The sequence below is a fragment of the Mesitornis unicolor genome, unplaced genomic scaffold, assembly GCF_000695765.1.
Source record: "Mesitornis unicolor isolate BGI_N332 unplaced genomic scaffold, ASM69576v1 scaffold3224, whole genome shotgun sequence".
NCBI classification, from domain to species: domain Eukaryota; kingdom Metazoa; phylum Chordata; class Aves; order Mesitornithiformes; family Mesitornithidae; genus Mesitornis; species Mesitornis unicolor.
The window spans coordinates 47,053-73,300 of record NW_010181874.1 but is presented as its reverse complement, the minus strand read 5'-3'; the positions used below and the strand labels follow the sequence as shown (position 1 = coordinate 73,300).

The following is a 26,248-nucleotide window of genomic DNA, read 5'->3' as shown; positions in this document are numbered from 1 at the left end:
CCACAGAGAAGCAGCGCGCCTGCCTGCTGCCCCCCGACGACGGCCCCTGCCGCGCCCTGGTGCCGCGCTGGTACTACAACAGGTACACGCAGAGCTGCCAGGAGTTCACCTACGGGGGCTGCCACGGTAACGCCAACAACTTCCTCACTCTCGATGACTGCGAGAAGAGCTGCTGGACCATCAAGAGTGAGTTCGGGAACCAGCCCTGCCGCCCGCCGCAGTCCCCGGGGGCCGATCCGACGGGGCGACCCAGGGTGGCAGGGGCACGGAGGGAAGGCTGTGGTGCTGGCGGGACGCTTCGTATCCATCCTCCTCTCCTTGGAGCGACTGTCTCGCTGATAGCAATTCTATGCAGAGCAAGTGGAACGAATTGTCTCAAAGGCGACATGTGAAATTTAGCTACTAATATTTTAAATGTTATTTAATGTTATATCTAGTTCCTATTTAATGCATCAGATTCCTCTTGTAAAGCTTTATTGAGAATGCAGGTAGTGGGACAAGCTGGGACTTGCCTGCAACGGGAGTGATAACATCTTGTCTACACTACCATGTTGTTCAGCAGAAGCGTTGATTTTACAGAGGATGAAATTATTTTTGTTGCAGAAGTGCCTAAATTATGCCGTCTGGAGGCTGATGGAGGACCTTGCAGGAGTCATCTCAAAAGATATGCCTTTAACTTGAGCGCAATGAGGTGCGAGGAGTTTATCTACGGTGGCTGTTATGGAAATGGCAACAACTTCAGAGATCTGCAGTCTTGTGTGGACCACTGTCTGCCAGAGAGAAGTAATAGTTGTTTCAAATTTTTAATAAAATAGGTGGTTTGAAAGTGATATGAAGATGGCATTTTATTTGATTTATTTCCTCTGGATACCCATACAGTGGTACATTTGAAGACTTCTGTGAAGCAGATGTTTATATTGCCTGCAGACTTTCATGTGTCACTAGTCTCAGCTGCTACTGAAAGAACAAAATGCTGTGTTAGTTTGAGACCTTAAATCTGCGCACAGCTACACCCAACTGATCTCTTGACTTCTAGAGAGTTGTACATGTGTAATCTGAAGGGAAATAAGTTTGGAAGGCTGTGTTGAGGCAGATGTATGAGATGTTGTGGCAAACATGTTCAGGGCAGTGATAATTGTAATATAAAGCAGAAGTGACTTCTTGAAATTCAGGCCTGAGAGATGGTGCTAGGTGGCTTGGGTTTTTGACACTCACCAGCTCAACTTCTGATAGAAGCTTTTTGCCTGACCTGACTCTTCACTGTCTCTCCATACAGGTTTTAAAGAAGAGAGGTGGTAATTATGAGCAAATGACTATAGCTAAATGTTGTAATAAACACCAGATTAATAACCCGTGCTAAACAGGATCTTTGAAGAAGAGAGATCTATCAGAATGTATAAAATCTGTCACTGCCCAAACTTACTAAACACTACATTAAACTAAACATTAGTGCTTAATGAGACGGTTATTTTTGGCTGGTGACAGATTGTCAGTGTTTTCTTGGGTCAATGCTGAATTATTTTTAATTTTTCTGTTGTGTATCCAATAAATCGGTAAAAGGTCTCCAGCAAAAAAAGTAAAATTTTGTTGAGGCAAAATGAAATGTGATTCTTGTGAGGAAAGTGGAGGGTTTGTACTTTTTGCTGCAAGCAGGCAAAATTTGCTGGCAAGATCATAGCAAGGATAAACAAAATTATGCCTTTTCCTCTACAGAGGTAGTTCCACTGGAATTGTTGTATTCCTATATATATATGGAATAAGATTTCTGGCCAGACTATGTAAATATCTCAGCTGTCGTATGTATGGTACCACCAGTGGGGAAAGCTGATGGTTTTCACTTGTGGGATAGTAATCCTATTTTCTGGGAATGTCTCTTGCTTTCTCAAATTCCTAACTCACAGGAATAAGATGTAGTAAGTCTCTGAAATCATCAGTAACAGTCTTCTCAGTTCAATGGGAACAACAGCTGTTTAGCCACAAATGTATTGCAGTGTAAAATTTAAGAAGCCAGGCATAGAGATTACACTCACGTAATTTTACTTTCTCTCTCTTTTTCCCCCCTTTTATTTTTTTTTTTCCAAGCTGGTCCCTTGCTATGCTATAGCCCGAAGGATGAAGGACTCTGTTCTTCTTCTGTGCCTCGTTATTACTATGACACCAAGACTAAAACATGTAAGGAGTTCAAATATACCGGCTGTGGTGGAAATGCCAATAACTTTGTTACTGAAATGGATTGCTACAGAGTTTGTGGAAAAGGTAAGATTTTTTTCTTTAAAAAAAAAGCAGATAAAGCAATCCCAATACCAGTAACAGGTGTTCACACTGTTCTTTTACACACTTTAGTTTGCATTTGGGACTCTGTTTTTTCAAAGGCAGAGAAAATTGAGATGCCATGCTAAATTCTTCTGACAAGAACAGCATGGTGCGAGATAGCTGCACCATTTTTTTAATAAAGCGTAGAGAAAAGCACACAGGAAGACTAATTAACTTACTAGAGTCCACAAGGAATCAGTTTTTAAACTGTTCATTATCAGCATGAACACTAATTAAGGTATCATTTACTTCTATATATTTTTAAGTAGGATTAGAAGTGAGTTCTGAAGTCAATTTACTATTTTCCTTTGCATTTTCAGATGTTACCATCCTCCTCTGACTCCCCATTTCCCATTCCCATTACTAAAGATTTCTACATCATCACTGGTGCTGAGTAAACTGTTTCTGTGGCCATGAGGGAAGGGTTGGGAATGATAATTAATTTTTCTTAATGGTTTTATTCAAATCAGCTACTGGCTCTGTTTGTAAATAAAAACATTTGTGCTTTTACCTGCAGTCATATAATACTAGTTATTGCAAGTTTTAATACACTACTTTAATTAATTTGATATGTAAATCAAGGAATGCGATAAAAGCATAATTATATGTTGATTCCCCAGAGCACTCAGGAAGCAGACACAATCCAATGTTTAAAAAAATTATACTAACGGGGAAAAAAATTAAGGCTATATGTAACATGTCTATTGCCTTTGAAAAATAAAAAAAGCCAAAAATTAGCTCTGTTTTAAACATGAGATAGGCACAAGATCTGAACCCTTCAGTATTTAAGATGTGTAGTCAGAAGGCTTAAGTCAGGAGATGATTCTTCAGTTCTGGGCTGGAAATCCAAGGCTGGGGTAAGGATTGCACACTGAGCACAGTCTTCTGAAGTAAAAATAATATCTGCCAGTTAGTCATAGCAGTAGCATTTCTGTGGGTGACAAGTCTGAGTGTGTCTCTGCCATTCTAGCATTATAAGAGAGTCTTCTGTAGCGTGCTAAATCTGTCTGATATGTTTGTGATTATCTAATTTGCATCTATTACTACCTGGGAAATGGCAGGGCCAGGCTCCAGCCTAAGTGTGTCAAGAGAGAGGAGGAAGGAAGCTGCCTCTTCAGTACTCTGCCTCTGCCCACACCCAGCCAGAGCCACCTGAGGCCTCTCCCTTCCTTGTTCTTTGCCGAAGAAGCAAGGAAATGCTGTCCAGCTCATAACTAGAGCACCAGATAGCCAAATGTAAAGGGTCAGATACAAGCTTTTTCACCAACTTGTGGATTTCACAATTCAGTAAGGCTACGTACAACAAAGCCCATAGTTAAGGGCATAATTAGTGCTAATTAATATTGTGCTATACATCTTCATTTTTACAGCTTGGGAGTGTACAGCAACATTGAGCAAATGTTTAAGGCAACTTAAGCCACTCCTCTTCTGGGGGAGATAATAATTCCCTCCCTAGCATCTTTCTTGTTACCTTTTAGAGTATGGAGTTGAATTCAATTGACTTTCCCTGTGCAAATATGCAACTGCTCTTTGAATTAATCTATAGCTTTTGCAGTAGAAAAGTTTCTAATTCATTTAATTTTAAAAGTTTGTATGAGAAAAGAAAATAAATACATTGGGGTGACAGCAAAAGGATTGGGAACTGGCCGCAGGGGCTCTGTGTGCAGGTGAACAGGTAGCATAAAGACAAAAGATTTTCAGTCAGGCTTGTAAAGTATTTGTTTTCTGAACTGCACTCACACATTCCATGCAGCCTTCATAAGTGTTCCTGGAGAGAACCCTGACTGTCCTTGGCCACTCTGCAGCTTCTGTGTGAAACCCAGTTCTGTGTAGTAGCACAAATCATTTTACCTTTCCATTTCCCACAAGCACTGATTATATTTTAGACTTCACCTCAGTGTTGTTCAGAGAAATGTAGTAATAGGGTTTCTTTTTTCTTTTTGTTTTTTCCAGACAGAGCAGTGTGTTTACTTTTGTTTTGCTGTCTCTGCAGAACAGCTAGAAAAGACTTTGATGCTTGCTTAGGAAAAGAGCAGCAAAGCAGGACTTCAGTGCAAAAGGTGGACATGTTGGAGACCTTACAGCGTGCGAGAATAGGGTGTCCAGAACACATTTTACAGTTTCTGATATGTTTGTTATTATTGGATCAACTGTTTAAACAGCATAACATGAGAACAAAACCCAAACAATAAAGAGTAGTAACAGTTTTGTCATACTGTTTCTCTAACTGCTTCCTTTGTTTTCTTAGCAGGGGCTCAGAAACCAAGAATCAACAAGCCAACGAATGTGTACCGCAGAAAAATGATGAGAAAACTGGTTAAAAAACCTCAGACATATAACCTGAAGTCTTAAAGTTGATGTGCACTTCAATGCTTGAAGCACTTTCTTTTGATTCCACTTTCTTCTTTTGTAAGATGATTTCCACACAGTTTTATACACTGACATAGTTCTTTCAGAACTTTTTTATTTGCAACTTACTTTTTTTTTTATAAAGAACTGCATTTAATAGAAGAGGAATGAACCTAAGTTTGGTTCTTCTGCTCAGTTGTCTTTGCAGTAATACTTTGGCAAAGTCAAGTATTTAGATTTCCATGTTTTTATGGGGGAATGTACTACTGCTTTGGGAGAATATTTCAGCTGTTACAAATCAATTAAGCATCATCGTCTCTTAGTATGACTAAGGGGAGCACAAAGGTAAATCTCTGCTGTGGATTGTTTGTTGTTTTTTTTTTTTGCATCCTCTGCATGCTAAGAACCTTTCAAAAGTGCCATTTAACATACTTTGGCACTATCATTTAAGGAGACTGTGCTTTGCAGTTATGTTCATAGTCAAGGCTTTCAGAAGCATTTGTAACAGTAAAACAAATATAAACTTAAATCTGGCACAGCCCACAAGAGAAAATCTGGATTAGGGATACTTTGATAAACATTCTGACAAAAGCAATGAATAAGCTACTTGAGTATTAAAATTAAAATGTAGCCATTACTTTTCCATGACATTTGAAATTTCTGCTAAGTTGTCTCCAGATCTTTGTATGGCATAAAATATTATTTTTATTGATTTTAATGGAGCTACACCGATTACATCTGCTGAGGATCTTGATATTTGTGTTTTGGCAATATTTGTGTTTCGGCGATGACTGTTAAAGAAGAAAAACAGAAGCTTCTGCAAATCTCATGTAATCCCTGTTTTGAGGCACTATTGTATTTCTTACAGTAGAATATGTAATATTTTTGCACCTCCTTTTATGTTTTGTATTTGAGCCATGTCTGAATTTCAGTTAATTTCACCTACAATATTTTCTAAATATGAATTCATAAGTAATGTTAATAAAATGTTTTTGGAAAAAAAAAGCTTGTTCTGTCATATGCTTCAATTAATTATCCCACATTAGTTGTATACACCAGTGTGTGTAATAGAACCTATTATTTACTAATTATGACTCTAGCAGAGTTTAGTTGTCTCTTAAATAATTTCCTTACACTGAGGTCTTCATTTGAAGAAAACCAGTAAAATGCATTGATGTCATTCACCTCCAGCAGTTTTTGTGGCTCAGCTGGCTCTCCCTAAAGAGCTGCTCTCAAGGGAGTGCTTAGTTAAGCTGATTGTCAGCTGCTGGGTCTCCTGTTTGATGTTGTGCTATCTGAAGAGCTTTTGTGTAGGTAGTGGGTGTTTGCTTGAAGTCACATTGGCTTTCAGTTAGAATAGTTCAGGCATGTGCTTTATCCCCACTTCTGAGAGGGAAGGTGATGGGAAAACTAGTAAAGATTTGTTTTTCTTACTTGTTTTTCTCTCACTGCTGTATTTTCAATTGAAGGAGTCAGCTGTGCTTGCCATAGGCTTTCTACTTTTCCATTTCTGGTTCTTGATCTCAAAGATCCTTATTTCAATTAATCTATCACCTAGTGCAGACAAATAAGGACACTGTGGCAGAAAATTGTGGGTAACTAGTGACACAGTTCTGAGTGTTTGCACCATAACAAACCTCTTCTCTGGTAACCAACCCTCAAACAGCACCAGGGCCAGTCTAACCTATCTGGGGGAAAAAGGGCACGCTACCCATGGATGCTGCCCATGTCCTTTCCCTTGGGCTGAGGGAATTTTGGCCATGCTGCTCAGAGCAGCATCCCAGAGTGTCCCTCTGAATATTTTTTTTCATACCTAGTACTACCATATGTGGCACTCCAGCTGTATTTCTTGGAGATTTCTGACTATGGCTTAAAAAACCACAAGCCTCTTTTGTAAGTCAAAGCTCAATTTAAACACTGTTTTTAACTGTAGAGGACAGCCATCTTTTAACAGCATCACTGTGGAGTGTGATCTCTGGCAACATGTTTGAGAAATGGACTATTGATCCTTACCTCTCTGGGTCTTTGACTTTTATAGGAGTATCTTAGGGTGGGATACAAAAGTGGACCTGGGATTTAAAGGGAGCCCAAAATCTGAGAACAACTCCATCTCCCTTTACTTTTTGGTCTCAAAATTGGGTGTCTGGTCACACATCGCAACATATCTTGGGCAATGCTATACCTAGATAATGTTCTGGAAGGGATCCAAGGGTTTGATAATCTTCCACTCGTGCCCCCTCAGGGGCCCAGCAAGAACTGTCTCAATGGACTGGGCTCCATCCAGCATGCAGGAGTGGCCACTGCAGCTCTTTACAGTGCAGCTGATCCACGTGCTCTTTGTTTTCTTGCATAAAAACATAACTCAGAATCCAAGGAACTAACTGAAATATCAGAGGCTCGGGTTTTAATCCCTTATCTACCTCATATCACACAGAAATTTAACTTAAACCATCCACAATTCTTGCAGGGTTTCCTAGTAAGGAGGCTGTAGAGTATTCTGGGTGGGGGAAGAGGAAAGGAGGAGACCATGAAAATTTCTTTCAGTCACTTAGTGAAGCTATTGCACTTTTATGAATTGTACCTTTTTTCCAGGTAAATGTCTTAATCTCCTTTTTTTTGTTGTTTTAGCTACAAAGAATTTCAGCTGCCAGTATGCTGCTCTGCTTCATGTTCTTACGTTACTCTAATATCCCTCCAGACTCCTATGGCTTTGACTAATCTAAATAATTCTCTATTACTGCAGCATTTTATATTACTCATGACTTACTTCCTTTTTCAGTTTGCTGATGAAACAATACTGGCCCAAGGTTGGGTCAACTGTTAGCATTTTGCCACATTGAAAATTAACGCAGCCCATACCATCATGCAAATTAACTTTTATTATAGTAGCCAGTGTCCAACAGCTGGTATTGTGTGTCACAGCCCAAATTTCTACTGCAGAGGAGGGAAGCTGTGGTTATAATTGGTTGGATTCTTCTTGTCTTGCATAGGCAAAGTGCCACTGAAACTCATGATTAGTGATTTGCATGGAACAGTCATACCTGCTGCTGAACAGTGGTTGCTGAAATAAGCAGGTTCGACTAAACTCCATTGCAAATAACATCACTGCTCTTCAACTTCCCATTGCAACCCATAATTTCAGCTCTTTTCCAAATGGCATCTTGTGAAGAACTATAAAAAAGACTACAAAAATGAAAATCTGCACTGATTCTTCATCACTAAAGTGTGGCAACACTCAGAGAATTGCTTCATAAAGTATTATAAAAGTAGGAGAGTGGCTTTGTTTTTACATTCCAGTGGAATTTTAAGTGTCAAAAAGAGAAAACAAAAAAATCCACGTGGAAACATGTAATCATTCTTATTGATAAGCCAGGTAGTAGCAAGCAAAATCTCACCACATCTCACTGTAACAGTGATTAGCCTTAATTGTTTCTTTTCTCACAATTCCTTATTTCAGGAGAAAAATGGCGATGAGTTTGGCTTGTATCCCTAGAGCCAGATTTCTCACTGTCAGAAGTGTCCCCCTTCCTCTGTCGCTTCTTATCAGCTGAGGCCGTGGAAAACATGGAACATTTGATTTAAAAAACCAATTTATTAGACACAATGGGCCACATTAAAAAAAATAATGACTGAGCTTGTGTGAGAGACTTTGTCCCTAAGCTTAAAGTCATCTCTGCTGCTGAGGGCAGCTGTTCTGGATCCAGGCAGTGAGAAGAAATCTTTTCTGCTGCATGAACACAGTCCAGCTGTGGTTATGTGAACCTGGAAGAACCACATTGCAAATGTGCCAGAATTCTTATATATTTACACATTAGTGTTATTGAAAGCAAAATCTGCCTCGTTATCTTTCTAAAAAGCTTTTTATTATTATGCATAGCTATTGCTAGTGATAATTAATGTAGAGATATTTGCTTCTGTTGAAGTGAGCCTGATATTTCAGTGTATGGTGGTCCTGTACAGTAATATCTATCAACTCATAAATTACTTAATTGCTGAGGAGAAGGGGTGTATTCATAGTATACAAAACCTAATGAACAGCAATGATATAGAAAACAACCAAGTATGTAAACAAGATGCATAAAAGCATGCTGTTTGAAGTATTAGCAACTGATGTGATCATGAGCTGTGATTTCCAAATAAATGCCAGGGAAATGAGCGTTTCCAGCTTGTGTCTAGACTATTCATAAAGGAGAGAGAGTTCAGGCGAGTTAAAGACTAATTTATGAAATGTAAAACATTGTATCTCTTATGTGGGAATAAAATAAGTCCCTTTTAATGAAGGTTCCCTTTGTACTAGCAGTGCTGACCATAATTTCAGATTAATATGCACAAAATGGATGCTCTTCCAGTCACATGTGGTTACATATTTAACTTCTTCTGTGTGAAGGGTTTTAAATGCAACTGGAACTCAAAGTGCATTACATTGTTTCATTTGGTGGGGCCAAACTTCAAGCTGGTGAGCATACAGTAATATTAAGTCTTTTTTTTTCCCTCATGCTAGATCCTCATTAAAGAGGATCTTTAATATATTAATATATTAACTACAAGTTAAATTCTCTCATATATCTGCCAGCTGAATTACAATATTCTTCCTCAGAGAGCTTTCTTGGAGGTAAGATACTACTCATTTAAGCAGTGTGCAGCACCTCTTCTAAGGGAGCAAGGCATGTTTAAATTTTTTAAAACTTAGTATGAAATGCAGTAATAAAACTCATAATAACTAATAAATGCATTTCATACTAAGCTTTAAAAATATCCCATTACTCTCTATGGGATATTTTTCTCTCCGTGTGGGAAGCAAGATAAAGAGGATAGATTATACTAATAAAAGCTACTTAAAGAGTCAAGAGAGTAAAGGGTGAAAAATATACCTCATTATCAAACTAGAAAAAAGCTTTCCATCATTACAGTAGTTTTTAACAAGGAGAAAACTTGAGATTTACTGATGTTAAAAAGAATACATTATAAAAATGTCTCCAGTAGAAAGTTAGATTAGTTAAAGTTTTCGTCCTTATTTTTTTTCCTCTCTAAGTGTGGGAGGGAAGTGACGATAATGGGAGAAAAAGTGATGACAAATGGTATTTACTACTCTGTCATGGACCCAGGCTGCTGCACTGGAGCACAGGGAGCCAGTAGAGTTCCTGGTGTGCCGGCCAGAGAGACTTTGCCATGACTTTAACAAGGCCTGGAGTGAGTCCAAAACCTTCAATAACCTCCTCAAGTGCAGAAACATGATTTTGCACAGAGCAGTATTCTGCTGTGGCACATGTATCTGCTTTACCTGAGCTTTTCTTTGTCAATGTTCATCAGTGAGTGCAAGCAAAGAAACAAAGGCTAAACAAAATATTTCCAACCCTTATTTCAGTGTCCGCGCAGTTGCTGGATGTATGGTGTGAATGGTTGCATGCTGTGGTGGGGCAATAGGCTCCTTTCAGGTGGGAAAGGAAACTCACTGATTTCTTTATTCTAATACGTTTTCAAATAGGATTAGGACCAAAACTGCTATGAAGCCTATTATATAAAACACTGGAAAATACCTGTTTTAATATTAAAGGCATTTCTTTGGTTAGTTTTTTTTTCAGAGCTTGTTCCTTCCAACTTTTTCAAGACTCTTCTTTTAGAATCTAAAGTAATACTCAGATAATTAGAGATTGGTTTATACTGAAGGATGAATTTTTAAATCTTCTTAGTTTGGTTTAAATCCATCAGGTAGCTTGGATACTCTCTCTTCTGATATACATTATTATATGTATATTATTATTTTATGTTAGCAGGCACCTATTCTAAATGTCACTACTGGCAATTAAACTTGGCTCCTTAACTCATAATAGCAATTTTGCCTCCTTCTAGTGTGAATTAATCTAAAAAAACCCTCTGTGCAGTATGAATCACAGCAAGTTCTAATTCTCATAGAACTATTTAAAGCTACAAACAGCTGGAAAAAGCAAATGTGTCACTGAAGTAGAGCTCACCTCACTTTGTTTTTCAATTTTGTATTTTCTTTTTAAAACTGAGACAAAAAAAAATTACTAACTGTACTCTGCAGTTATGCTGATGGAAAGTTGCTCTTGATCTCCAGTTGTACAACAAAAAACCCTATTCCAAACCTACAGCAACAGAGCTGACTGAGAATTATCCTAGTCTTTATTTCCTCATTTTTGAACAGACACCTGTAGTTAATATTTCAATCCCCAAGAGACAGAATTATGCCTTTGAATGTGATAGTGAGACCTCAGAATCATTTAGGATTGAGGTATTCTTCTTTAAAAACCTAATTTTATTTTATTTCTTCTCAGTTTATTGCTTTTCCATTTCAGCCCAAAAGGTGTTAGGGAGGAGTACGCTGAGTCTTGGCTGCAGAGTGTGGGGCTCCAGACCTCAGAGCCATAAAATGCCCACAAACAATTTATTGCTGAAACCCTTGGCCTGTGAAGAAACCACCAAGAAACAGCTCAGATGGCCTCATGGAGGTAAAGAGGTATGACATATCTTAAGCATTTCTCAAGATAGGTAGATCGGAATTAAATAAAATAGTCACAGCTCTTGCAGGCTCTTTCCTGTTCGCAGGCTATATTTTTGGAAGTTGTGCAGTGATGTTAATTCCCTGGCTAGGGAATCTGAGGCTGGAAGGAGGAGGGGAGCCTTTTCTGACTCACTGTTTCCTCCTGCTTTGCCCCTGTGAGCAGTCTTTGCCTGCACCGCAGTCATGCAACAGCCAGGAAACGCCGGACCTGACCACGTTCTTGGTTCTTATTAACCAGATGACCTCAAAGCTCCTTTCAGCTCAAATTTTCCTATGAGTATGAGTGACTGTCTGAAGTGAAAAGTAATGCAATGCTGGAAATGCAAATATATCTTCTGAGGGCATCACAGAAAAACTAAGGCTCCAACTGATTCCTTCCTTCTGGGCACCCAGGGCACTTCCCACTGCCATTACCTGAGGAAATCCCTATTCCCAGTGCAAGCCACAGCCAGTACTGGGAATTTTGCTTTGATTTGAGGAGCATGTCTGTCCTGGTGCTGTGCAGCACTATGGGGAGCTCAGTGCTGGGAACATGGGTTGACAGGTACAGAGTAAGAGGAGCAGGGCATGGGGAGCAACACAGCACTGGGTGCATTGCTCTGTGGGGGGACAGGGACGTGGCTGTGGGGAGAGGCAGAGCAAGAGTGAGTAGGGGGGCTCCCAGCACATAACCTGGCCTGTCACAGTGCTGCGGCTGGCAACATTGATCCCTCCAGCAAGTCCATCCCACTGCCTTTTCTGTACAGTACACTCCATGGTGAAAGCAGCGTATTTTATTCTAAGGAGCAATATTGATTTACACTCTTGGCCACGTGGTCATATTGCAGCACTATCATACACAAGCTAATGCACAAAAAGCAAAAGAAATTTAAAAAATCAGCTATCTACCCTCTCAGGTGGGGGGCAGTATTAACAGAGCTTTGAAATACATCACTGTACTCAGCAATAGACTAAAAGCAATATTTTTCTCCTTCAGACATCCGAAAACATAAAATAATGACTATTTTGTTTTCCAGCTGGTATAATAAATCTCAGCAACACTGGAATGAATGCTCCATAAAGCACAGCAAAGCACAATTTCAAGGTTTTTGCAACTGCTAAATGACCGTGACAGCTCTTCCTCTATTTTATTGCATTCAGACTAAGCAGACGTGAAGAGAAATTGTGATATATAACTAAATAAATACCTAGCAATGGTGTGCATTATTGGTAGCATTTATTCACCATTGCCAAACCTATCCTATTCTCTCTCTGACACTTGTATAATCACACTCTGAAACACGATTAGGACTCATTCTTTCTGTGTGTTTTGTCTGCTAAATTTCCATTTAACAGTCAGTCAGTGTTCAAGAAAAATGTTTATTTTCCTTATCAACAGGTATGGGACTCTGCCTCACCTCAGACAGACCTTACTGTATATGTTTGGTCCGTACAATATCCTTTTTACTAGTAATGCAGATTTTGCAGTCCGTACTTTTCTCAGTATTAGTAACAAAGGGAATCCTGAAGGAGGTTGTTGGAGAAGGAACTGCACATCCTGTATCTGTACATAGAGTATTTGTACAGTTAAAGGTGAAAACAGAAGGGATCAGGAAACAAAGAGCACATTTACAAAGGTGTTTGATTTGTGGGATTTTAAGAAGTGTCTAGCTCCCTAACTCCTATTGATAGAGTGGGAATTTCCCAGGCTCTTTTAAAAAGTCTTTAAGGCACTTTATCTCTGTCCTTGGAAATTTATCTGTACCTTTGTTTATCGAGGTAAATGTCTTTGAAAATCTGGCTCTACCTCTCATTTTCAAAATGATTGAAGACCAGATGATTCACTGTTAATGCAAATTGTCCTGCTCAGAATCACATACTTCACCGTTGCCAAATATTGATACCCTTTCCGTTCTTGTGTGTGAAGTGCCAGGATCCCACCATGCAGTGCTCAGTGGGTTAGGCCACCAAGAAAAGGTTGTGCAGGATTTGGCCCATTAGGTGGGTTGCTGTCTAGAGCAGAAGAACTGATAGAACAGGAAAATAAGTGAAAAAGCACATGCACATGTAAATGCCTGACTTGGTGCAGCTGCTGAATTGGCCAAAAATGAGTGTCTCCCTCTGTGCAGAAACCAGGGCCAGATCCCAGTCTCTGCTACCTTCTGCCTTTGAGTCAAGAAATTTGGGTCAGTGAGTTTTTTAATATTAGAAGTTGCCCCAAAAAAACCCTAATTTGGATAAAGAAAAAGAAAACCCAGTAGAATTTCCAAAAATGCTGCGGTATGAGAAGATATCAAGATGTGAACCATCCCTAGTTTCAGTTTTGCAAACCAGAAACCTGTCTGGCATTTTGGCAGTCAAAACCACACCCTTCTCCATTCAGCTCTGATTTGCTAACTAGAAAGCTCTCATGCCATTCCCTCTTTCATGGTCGCCAGTACTATCTACAGCTCTAGATAACATAAAAGAAAGCTTACTGTGCCAAAGGTAGCACTGATTATAATTTTCATTTTTTAACATGGTTATCATTTTCACATTTCTATTTTCTGTGTTTTCCAGTTCTGAAATGAATCATACACAGGAGAAAAAGCCTCCTTCATATTGAATTGTCTCAGAACATTAAGAAAAACTATCCACCGCACCCTGTGATTAATTCATTAATCCATCTTTCGAAACAAGTAATCTAATTAGCTTGCAAACAAGAACATGACGCACACGTGGCTCTTCAAATAGTGTTGACATACTGAATAGTTCAGATTCCTGTGATACACAGCCTTTCACTTGCTGCTTCCAGTTCCAGTAAGACCCAAGATCAGAACATTTTTGCTCTTGAAGGTTATATGATGCGCAATTTAGGATTTGATAAGAGCTCATGATCCAAGGCTGGGATGTAAAGAACAGATCTCTTTGAAGAAAGTTGAAATTTTAAGTGCCTTGAACTGGCAGCCTTAATCATGGTTGAGTAAAAAAAAAAATACAAATTTTAAAAGACCTGAGACCTGGCCTCTTCATGAGCCTTATAACTCAATCAATGGTTCAGTAGGTCATGCCATGTGTATGTATTTGTATAAAGAGAACAGAGGGAAGCAGACTGTCTGGTGAAGAATGCAAGAAGGGATAGGTCTGTCAGCTCAGTTAAGGTTGATACATCACATCAAGAGGCCACAAAGCAGTGTAAAGTAAGAGTGATAGTTTTTGTGGATGGACTGAAGCTGAATTTCGTATACACCTATCATGCAAATGAAAGGCAATCCAGAAAAAGCACCCAATAAAAATATTACCATTCTGTTCATAATGATACATTCAGCTTTAAATATCTCAGAAAGATCAACCAGGATAAACATGTTGAGTCTAATCTGTTATTGTAATATATTTTTGCCCCTAGATTTCTTTTCCTCTTCTTTTTTTTTAATGTCAGACTCCGCTGTCATGTCACAAAATCTCAGAAATGGGACTGAGGTGACCAATTGGTAACTGTCAAGGTCTTTGTCATCGCACCCACATTCTCAATCCTTTCTACTAACGGAGGTGCTGCTGCACTGAATTAATCCTTTTCATCATCCAACACGGAGGACTTCATATTCTGGTATTGACTTCTTGGCTTTTTGCTAACATTTTTTGGCATAGACTGATATAAATGGAAATAATTTATCCATTTTTTTTCTAAGTTCAACCCGAAAGAGAACTTAGGTGCTAGCTATGTTGTTCATTATCTTCTTTAGTCTGGAAATCTGTAGGGAACACAATCAGTTTCTGAGAATTAAACTATCACTTTGACTGCTGAAAAAAGGGGAAAGATTTAAATGCTACAGCAAAAACAAGGAAGCTGAATGATTTATCAGATTTACCCATGTCTGACAAAATGTCTTCTGTCACACCTAATTCTTGGTTAGTGGCTGGGATGGGTGGACATTAGCATGAGAAAATACTTATACACCTTATGTGTAGTATAATGGTTCTTACATTGATTCCCTGCACATGAGCTGAATCAGAAAGTTCTTATGGGGTGGCCTTGTAGCAGATTATGGGAAAGGCCAGAGATTTGGGTTCATGTGGATCCAGCCATGCTAATGAAACAGCAGGGAGGTTCATAAATGCATTGATGGTAGAGAGTGACCAATGCAAAAGCAAATACAAACTGACAGAATTTGTTCTGTAGAAGCTGCCCAGTGAGGAAATTCCTGCACTTCCAAGAACATGGTCTAGAAGCAATCAGAGCACTCAGTAAGTGTGAAATGCAGGCCTGGTAAGCAGTGCTGCTTGTCAAAAACAAAAATTCCTATCTTTTGGGTAATCCTGAAGTTCCAAACATTTTCTTCCACTGCTGAGCTGGACCAAATTCCCCAAAAATAGAAATATCAGGTTTTTGGTGAAAGACTACTTTTGTAGGATTTAATTGTGTTTCAGATGTATCATTTTTACTAAAAGAAGTACAAGAGTAATCAAGTCCAACCAAAATGTACTGAATGTAAGGAAGCAAAATGCTTTGTTTTTTTCTTCCCTATGAAGTGCAGGGAGAAGTATGTTCTCACCAAGACTGATACTTCTCAGCAGAAATGTACCTTTTGTACATTTTGCATTGTGCCCCCAGACCCTTCAGACTGAAGTCAGCAGTCACCAGCCCAGTCTCAGCCTTTCATGAAGCACCAAGACTGCTGCTGGCCTGATCTAACTTTGAAAATGTAGTAAAGCTGCATTTACTTGACATTGCACATGAGCTAAGAAATCCTACCAACAGGAAAACTGGGGACATCTCCACACCCAGCACATGGCTAAGCCTCAAGGTGTGGCGGTGCTAGTTCTACTTAGGCTTCCCTGGAAATGAGGGAGGTCCTTTCATGGTAATTTTGCAGAGCAGAAAAGAAGAACCATCTCCAGAAGGATAGTGAGATATGTAGCTTTCACAAGTTAATGAAAATTATTTGCAAGATACCTCACAGAAGACCTAACTGATTTGCCCAAAACAGCACAGAAAGTCTGTGGTCGAAGACAAATTTCACTTTGGGTAATTCCGGTTTCTATTGCCAAGAAAACCAGCCTATCAAATAAGTTATTGGTTTTAGCATTAGTATAGTCACATCCAGCCAGATCACAGCACAAACAAGGGAAAGTTGGTCTGTCTGCAGAAAGGAAGATGGACATATTCCTAGTCCATTTAGCCAAGTGTTTTCTATTTCCAACTTCTACGTTAATGAAATTTTATTTTATATTTAGTCTTCTTACATACTTTTTTCTGTTCTACATTGAATATTTGGATTCTTTTCCTTTAAACACGTAGGTCTGGAATCTTGTATAATGGAAAGAGCAGATAGTGCAGCAATATTTAACATAAACAGACACAGGTGGGAGTCTAATCGCATATCTTTGACCTATTCCCATACCTCAAAAGTATCTCAAAAAATAAAATCCCATCATTTTTACAAGCTGCAGAAATAGCCACGCTATTTTTCTGAAGTTAAAGCTGCTCAGCAGTTCATCTTTTTGCACACGACTATCCTTTTTTACTTAGATTAACAACTTGCTTGATGTTTTGCAGAAGACCCTATCTCTAAAGGTTTGTCATCTAAAAGACAGATATATAGAACACAAATCATACTGAGAAATGCACAGGTATAGTGAACTCCCTTGGATTCCTTTCTCTAATCATAAAAGTGGGCCCAGAAAACTAAATATGGGTAATAAGCTATTCCTGTAAAGTCATAGGAGCAAGCATCTGTTTTTTCAAACTAAGAGTTATCAATATACTGAAGTGTGAAAGAGGCTATTGTTTCAGTTATCTTAGTCCATAAAATACTGGCTAGTCAGATGTGTGTGAAGAAACAGACAGTTCTTCACTTCCCAAGTCATGCTTTCCACCAGAGTTAAATTAGAAAGATTGGTTTATAGTGTTTGCAGTTTGCTTTTATTATGCCTCTCTGGTTTTATAGCCTGCTATTTTATGATGTTCCACAGAATCAACCCAGAGGCATCCCACCATGTTGCTCGTATTATCCAAAAATCTAACCCTCCAGCCTTTTTCCAGGCAATACTTCCATTGAAATTCTTGGGAATTTCAGTTGAGTAAAGACTGACTTCATACCATAGGATTTGGCTTTAAAGCCTTCGTTGCTAATATGACTTTTTCATTTGCTTCAGTGGTTTTAATTTCAGGCATGCCCCACTGCAACAAAATACGATGACATCATCATTCAGAAAATCATACTAGCTTTTCTCCTTAAATTTCCTTCCTCTAAATTCTTGCTTTACACTGTTGTACCCCATGTAACTCAGCTCATATTTTACTTCCTTTTACTATTGTTAGATACTACTTAACAATTATTCCCACACATGTTTGGTAAAAAATAAAAACCAGTTAGCTGTGCCAATTAAACCAGGAAATGTTCTTAAAAAAATTACAACCAGGAAAAATTCTATTTTTTTTTAATTGTATTGTAATAAGGGTTTCTTTCCAAGTTCAAAAAGTCTTTTGAATCCTCCTGAGAACTGTCCATTTTCTATTTTTTCTTTTGATTTTTATTATTCAAAAAGATGTAACATACGGTCTCTAAAATACAACTTTTCCTTTTGTAAAATTATTCTTTTTCATGCATGTTTTTGAGAAACCATTTTTATGTATCAGAAGGGAGATAAATTCACTTTTAGAAACAGATCTCCATCAGATTTCCCAGGTCCTACTGTCACAGTGCTGTGAAGAGCAATCCTTGTGGTACCGTTTTCAGTCTGCTGGGATTTGGGAGCAGACTGTGCTGAGGAAGTGATCACTTTATGTGTTATTAGAAACAAGTTTTGAATATGATGGGCTGGATTTGGACGGGCTAGTCAGGTGGCATTGTGGGACAACCACACAATCTGAATTTCCACTATGGAGCAAACCTTATGCCATCCCTCATATAATTCCTCCTATTATTTCACTCCAGTTCCAATGCCATATAGAGCTGACATATTCCACAATGAAATGAGATACTCTTCCACCATTTCACCTTTTCATTGAGCAGAATGGGAAATTATGCTCAATAAGCTTGACTGACAAGGTTTTAAAAAGACAATATGGAACCCAATTCAAAAATCATTAAAAGGACAGATTTATCTCATTGCTCATTGCAATCAGAGATGGTTCTTGATAAATGCAGAACTACCGCAGAGGACAAATTCCCTCATCTTCCTGGAAAGGCAGTTTTCTGTGAGACCCAACCTATACCTTATAATACAGCAAGAATGTCTCAGGTATTTAGCTGTCCAGTTCCCTGAGATATACACACAGCATCTTGTGTTCTGCCTCTCCATCAGCCTGCAGGGACTTGGAGAACTTCCAGGCATGCTGGGTTGGGCTTCATTCTTCCTTTCCAGAGCAGGATCTGAGTGAGACATGCTGCTTTGCAAACGAGAATGCTGAGCACTGGCCCTAGCTGCTGCAGTCCTGCACCCATCCCAATCCTGCTTTGTACTCTCCAAAACCTGATGAGAAGACACCTTCAAGATGGGGCTTCGAGCAACTCAATCTGGTGGGAAGTGTCTCTGCCCATGGCAGGGGAGTTGGAACTAGGTGATCTTTAAGGTCCCTTCCAACACAAACCATTCTATGATTCTATGATTTTATGACTGTATGAAATCAATATTTCATGTCCATGAAAATTTATTATAAGCCTTGAGTGTGATCTGTTAACGCCATATAGTAGGTGACTAATTGTACCTGCCTATGGGTTAGCAAGGTAGAGCACAGTTATGTAGTAATGAATGCACCCAACCAGGCTGAGTTTCTTAACAATCACAGTGAAGTGTTTGTGACATCCCACATCAACCGCTACCATGTTATTGCTGTGAAAAGATCCCTACCTGCTACAAATTGGCACTGGTCAGCTGGAAGGGTCACCTGAAGACCCCTACCATATTGTTAGTGAAGCAGTGGTACTAATGTATCTTTTAGTAAACTTTGAGTTCATTGCTATCTTTTACATAGGAGCTGCTTTCCTGCTGGTGAGGCACTTAGTAACTCAATGGCTTTAGAATGGAAGGAACGGTTTAACATGGCAAGAAACTGTTTTAAACCATTTCGATCTCTTCTGAATTGGATGGTTTAAATAATTGGAATAGCACTTGAGTTTCTATCTGAGTCTTTTCCCAGGTGTAAGCTACATATTATTTGTTTCATGAACTGTTGTCTGAGTAATTGCCTCTAATATCTCAAGAAATACCACAGAGATGGAGAGCTAACAGGAATTTTCCTTGTTCCCCCTTCACTTCGACCTGTCATATGCTTGTTTCAGATGAAACACAAGGAAAGGGAGGGAAACACTTAAGTAAGCTAGGCTAAAATTGTTCTTTTATTTAACTTTATTTGTAATTAGCCCACCTGAAGTAATCCTGTCAAGGGTACACCTGTACGATGAAAAGCTTCTGCCTTGCTATAGAGTCACTAAGAACAAGAACAAGAGGATGGAGAGAGTATCAGGTTAGAAAGGAACAATGAATTGTTGGGAAGACACAGGAGAAATGACACCCTTCTAGTTAATGCCAGTTCACCCAGAGTCCTATGAACACGGCATTTGCTTAGAGATAAACATCTCTGTGCATGTTAGTTCAATCTCCTTTTTATCTGTAGCACTTAATCCCAGATCTATTTGTTGTATTGAAAAGATACATAAACATTTAAAAGGATGCTCCACCTGAACTGCTAGAAGATATTATTTCAAGCTGCAAAAAGCCCACATAAAGCCTTAAGAAAAACAACCAAGAAATATTTCTGGCTGAAGGGCCCTGTGGCAGGCTGACACACAGTGTTCTGCGGGAGGCTTGCTTTCCAGAGCCACTGTCAGATTGCTGCTCCCTAGGCAAAAGAATTTGGAAACATTTAGAAGCTGATTTAGTTAGTTTCTAGAGAGACAACACAAACACATTACAAGCCAGTGGCCAAGCAAGTGGTGGAACACTCTGAGTGTTGCCAGTGTAGGAGTCTGCATGTTGCAACCCTCTGAGTGGGGAGGCAGATACCACAATGTACACTTGTCTGGGTGCCAGCAGAAGCTCTGAAGTGTACAGGAAAGTTTCAGTTATGTTCACAATCTTCATTATTAGTTAAAAAATGATTCAGCAAACAAAAAGAAAAATAATGTAAGCTCACTTATTCAGCCAGGGTTGTAGAAACCCATAACCTCCAGTAACATTCTTAAAGGCCCTAAATTGTATATAGGGAGGGTTAACTACCAGCAAATAGGATCCATCAAAGCTAATATTTAAAGTAGCCAGTAAAAACTGAGCTGCAAGTGGGCCAGGGGGACTCAATTCAGTCTCAACAGAGTACTGGCCTGTCATTCCAGTTAGGAGTCTCCACCCTGAACCTTTCTTTGGAGGGAAGTCAGTACTAAATAATATCACTCCTACTGTTTCATTCATCAACTCAATGGTTACAGCCCCTACCTAGATGTGAAGACACACAGTCAGTTCCTTGCTCTGTTAAAAGATTATGAATTCACACATTCTTCATAAATGCTGTAGCCTCACAGTACGGCCTATTTGTAGCTGAGTTTCTCCCAATCTCTCTTATTGAAATTATTTCATAATTCAGTGTTCATTGAAAGAGAAAGAAGAGGAAGTTATGAAGAAATATAACTATATTCCAATGGAATATGCAAAAAAGAGAGACCTGGATTCCAGAAACCTGCTTCAGGGAACATTTAGTATGAAAAACTTATCTGCCAACTGAAGCCCTGCCTCTTCAGAAAAAAAAGTAATCACCCTTACAAATTCTAGCATCTGATTCATCTCCATGGGCCCTGTGTGTGCAAGGCTTTTCTCATGTACGTGCTCCAAGAATGTCAACGTCTAGGTGATTATGAGACATGAAAGAATGACAACTTGGTGTATCTCACCAGGGTGGTTATGAGTGATATGTTGGCTTACTTTAGACCATGGTTGAAAGATCTTTATTCACTTGAGGTCTTTGGAGAAAAAAAATGTGGTTATTTACAGAAATTAGGGACTCCAGAGTTAGCTGGAAATCTTAGGACCTAAATTTTGAACACAGACAGCTGTAGACCAGTCACTGACAAATACACAAAGTCTCTTGTAGGTGTCCTTTAATCTTGCTCTTGATTAACAATTTCCTGGGCTGGCTCTCCACTCCACTCTACTTCTCCTCTGGAGCCAGTGCTGTTAGACCAGCATACTCTGCTGACAGGGTCTGTCACATCTGTTTCAGATGTGCTTCTGCAGTGAACACCTTCAGCACCAGCCTCTTTTTAACATTTTAATTTTTTTATTTTATGTTGATAATCAAATAAAATAATCCCTAAAATTGCCTGTGAAACAAAGTGCAGTTACAGATCAAGGACTAAATTAGAGATGAAATGTTCACCATGCCAGATTAATTACTTCACGCTAAATATTTCACATGTATTTCTAAGTAACTGCATGTTCCCTCCAGGGAGTATTCTCTGACTGACTTCAGTTTTCTAATGCAATAAATCCTGTAGGTTAAATAATTGCAGCTGCTAAGCAATCCTGCTTAACTAAACATTGCACAATGCAGAGAAATAGCCAAGGAAGCTGTTCAGCAAATTAGTTCCCAGTGGTAAGGACACCTATGTAATGTGAGGACTACTCATCATGTTTAAAGATCCGTTTTTATGGCAATACGTTCCGACCAATTCCCTGTCCCATGGAAAGTAAAGTGTCATCTTGTGTTGTGATTTCAATTACTTTACACTGTCACAGCGAACTCCCCCTCAGGCTGTGCCTCTGCCTGCTGTGAGAATTGGGGGAGGTTTAAATAAATCAGTTTAGAAGACAGTGAGGATGGATGAGTGCACAGCCCTTTGTAGAGATACTTCTTTTAAGCGTTGAAGACAGCATCTTTGTAAATAAGATTCTTGTTTTGGGGGGATAAAATATTTTGATTGCATGTAAAATGATGGTTTCTCAGTGATTTCTTAAATTATACTTCAGTCCCAGCTGTAATCCCTGGACAAATAATCTTTGAGCTAGGCAGAGAAATTACAAAATACCTAAGAATTCTGGCAAACTAGCACAAATAATGTCCTGGTTAAATTTTTTCAGAATACTTTTAAAATAAATAAAGCTTAGTAAACTAACCAATGCATTTATTGCTACAGGAATAAGGTCGTGAATGATAAAGTTGTTCCTACTGAAATCGGTGGATGGATATAATTTACCCAGCCGGGCTCTAAAGTTTCACCTTATTTCTTTGTGCTTCTAGGAGAGCTGGCCACCTTATCTGCCCCAGTAGGCTACAGATATCTTCTTCTAAACTAAATCAGTTTTGTGTTGAAATTATCAACTGAACACAATATGAATACAATCCCCAGTGATGACTGATCTACATTAAAATACTGATTGATTCCTACATTTAGTCTCAAAAGCAGATGATCATGAATATATGTAAAATGGTTGTGAATTTGACAGAGAAAAGGTGGTTCAATGCTAATCTCAGAAGCTAAGGAGTGTCAGAAGTTGAAATATCTTGCTAAGCACAGGCATAGTGACTTTTTTTAGTGACCCTCAAATCCTGCTCTGTTTTGCTCCATACCTTAAGCACCACAAGTTCCCTGAAACAGCGAGTGTGCAGGAGTCTCAATAATACCTTACTGTTGCTGTGTACATAATTTTGAACTACCCTAGAAAGGCAAAGGAAATAATCTTCTCTACCTTTTCCTTCTTGTTTTATACACATTAGCACTATTATATTTTTACTCCAGCTGCGACATCTGTAAAAGATTAAGGACAGAAATGAAAGAGGAAATGACTTGCTAATTCTAGATTTGTGTCTGCCAATTGAGCAGGCTTAAACATCTAATGAGAGTTAACATGTGGATGTAAACCTTTTGTGAAGTTTGCTTACTCAGATTTTATTTTACACATGCAAAAACTGAGTGGAGCATCCTCACTTACACAAAAAGGTAAAAAAAAACCACAACAGGGTAGAAAAGGCTAAGAAAGATGCTGTTTCTACTGAAAACTTCCTCTAACTCTAATTGTAGAGGAACTTCCCTCTTTTGCTGGACAAGAAAGTTCTTAGTATCCATTTCTATCTCTAGGTCTCAAGGAAATAAGTGGCAATTCACACCAGATCAGACCAAGCTGTTTAAATACTTGGCATTGTACCTCACCTGGAACCTCTAATATTGTCTACCAATAAGTGGCATTCATTTCCTACCATAGGAAGGAAATTACTGCTGGGTGGATAGAAAACCACAGCCTCCAACAGTCATAGCTGCTAGCCAGGGTATCACAACTGTCCTGTAAGGAGTCTGGTTTCAAGACAGCAATGTCCACATGTAAGAAAAATTATTTTTTTATTGCCACTCTTACGCTTGTTTTCACAGCAGTGCTGTCTTTCTAGCCCCCTTATGTTCTTGCATATTTCTTTTGTAATGTCATCTTGATAGCAACTACAAAAATGCAAACAGAAATTGTTGGAATTCACAGTTTGGGCTGGACCATGAGGAGGCAGATATTTTGTCTAATGAGTTCATGGCCAGTACTATGGAAGACTATGCTTCCCTGTTGTGGGGCCTCTGTATCAGCTTGCTTTTTATTTTGACAAAATCAGACAAAATAATGAGTGCTGGTACTCCAGCAATTATATCTATGCAGATTGCAAGTGGTTTATGGTGTGACTTGGCTTTCAGGGTGGTTTTTTTCTCCTTGTCCTTTGCTTGTACACTGCCTCCCACAGCAGTGCCCTGTTCCGGTGAGAGCTCCCAAGCACTCCACAGTCCTGCAGACAAAAAATGTCACAGTAATATTGAATATGGAATTAGTTCTCATTTGGTAACAAATCACGTGGCATCCTTAGGCGGTTCTTTCTTACCCTTACTAGATCTGGACTCACTTTTCTACTTCAGTTTTATAGGTCTCCTGGAAAAATGCTTCCAGCAAACTGATTTAAATGTGGAAGATGCTAAATGTGTTGTTTGATGATGTCCTAACAGTGTAAGGAATCAGCAAGAGGAAAATAGTGATACGAAATTGAAGCAATTTGTAAAAGAAAAAGAAAGTAATTGTTGATATCAACAGAGTAGGTACAAAAAATCTGTTTCTTTCAGTTTTATGAAGCTGGATAAACTTCATGGCCATTATTGAAATAATAAGGAATGACTTAAAATTTACAGACTGGTTGGATATTCTAGCAATGCAGAGCATAGGACGAAGAGTACAGAAAGGAGCTTTAGTTACAAGCCCAGCTGTTCTGCAGAAACATATTTATCAGTCAAATCACTTGGAGAGCACCCAAAAAAGCCAGAAGACCAATGTGTTTCACTAAGGCCAGCAAGAATTATTTGGAGAGAACATGCACTACCAGGAGCCAATGGTCAGTGGAGTTAGAAGGGAGAATTATGTATTTAGATGCAGGAGCAACTAGCAGAGATAAGAGAAATACCAGCTCTGTTGAGGAACCCAAGAGGAGGAGGGAAGGAGTTGGCAGAGGAAAAAGAGGAGAGGGAGTGGGAAGGACCCAGAGATTAATGACATTATTCACAGCAAGGTGAAGAGTGAACATAATCATATTTTGATGCATTTTCTCAGAGGAAATTTCAGAAGTTTCTTTTTAGTTTTCCCCTTTTATTCTGCAAATATCAAAATGTTTTCTGATATGTCAAACTTTCTTGCATAGTTTAATTTTAACTTTTATTGTATGCTTATTTCAGTATCACATTTACATCATATGTCTAAGTAGTTAATACTGAGTTATTTAGGATTTATGACAGTTGAAAAAAAAAGATAAGTTTATCTTTCCAAAATGGCATTCTATCTTTCATAGGTGCATTTTATTGGGACTTCCCTTCAGGTTCCTTAAAACAATCTGAACTGATACAAGTGCAATAAAACCTAAACTGGGAATTTTATACAGAGATTAGCCAGTTGAATCTACTGTCAGCCACTGTCAGGTTATAGAGACTGTGAATTATGTTAAATAGAGATAAATTATTTTCAGCATTAAATGAGATTAAATGAGACAGAAGTAAACCTTCAGGCAACTTCTGAAAATAAGCGAGAGGAAAAGGAGAGCTGCAGAGTTCAAATGAGAAGTTGTTGGTGTACCACTACCTGCCAGCAAAGCCTTGGCAGCAATTTCTCCTCTGGGCTGTGCTTGCCTTCCAGATCTATAATCCATTTCCATAACTCAAGAGCCTACACCCCTGCTTTAACCCCATAAAACTGAGGAGGATTTCACCTCATGAAGTGATTCAAAATAGAGATGACAGAAGTTCATGCTTAGCTTTCTCTTTAAGAGAAAAAAAAGAAAGAAAAAGCTCTAAACCTTTGAACTTGCAGGATATTGTCACTAGTCCTGATCACAATTTCACCCCTCACACTGGTACACTCCATGTCGTATGGTCTCTGCATGTAGAGGAAATGGTGTTGACCTACTGGATGTGCTATGGAAAAACTGCTGGAAAGATTCACCAGGAGACTTGAGTACAATGCCTCTTGCCTTCTGAAGAAAAGGATGCTCTGTTATGGACCTTGGAAGATAGCAAGCTCCCACCTGGGTGAGCAGGACCCGCAGTACTGCTCCTGGACTCATTTACAAGGGTTTGCTGGAGCGCAGGATCAATGCTGTTTTCTTGGATTTGCAAGCAGAGGATTGTGACCAAGCACAGACTGTCTGTGGGGCAGACAAACAGGTCCTACAGAGCAAGAACTGCCAATGGAGCAACTTCAGATGTTAAGCCTGTTATAGTAAAGGAATCGTATCCAAGAATGCAGACTTTGGAGATGTGCAGGAAGCATGAAAAAATACCACAAGTGAAATTATAACCAATGCAAAGAAAATCTGTGAAGAAACACAGTGCAAGACTTTTCACTAAGAAAGAGTATGATATTTTAAAAGCACTTGATTTCTAGAAAGTTCTGAATTCCCTTTTGGAAATAAAATATTTTTATTGTGCAACACATTTGCAAAATCAGGCAAAATGGTTCTTTAACCTTTAACTTGTTTGGATGCTGCAGCAAACTAAGCAAAAGCAGAATTTATTTAGCAAGTTCTCTTTTTCTGCATAGTTTCAGGGGAAATACTTATCTTCCCAGCTTCCTAAATGTTTCATCAAGCTAAGATGGGGTTTA

At 38.9% G+C, this 26,248-nt stretch overlaps 1 protein-coding gene across 1 annotated transcript; it reads left to right on the top strand.

Moving 5' to 3' along the window:
• Nucleotides 1-5: 5 nt before the first annotated feature.
• TFPI2 (tissue factor pathway inhibitor 2) lies at nucleotides 6-4,665 on the top strand (the record flags this gene model as incomplete). Its single annotated transcript, XM_010183553.1, has 4 exons — nucleotides 6-186; nucleotides 604-783; nucleotides 2,083-2,256; nucleotides 4,565-4,665. Coding segments are annotated over 4 exons (636 nt in total), but the record flags the coding sequence as incomplete, so codon positions are not given.
• Nucleotides 4,666-26,248: the final 21,583 nt, after the last annotated feature.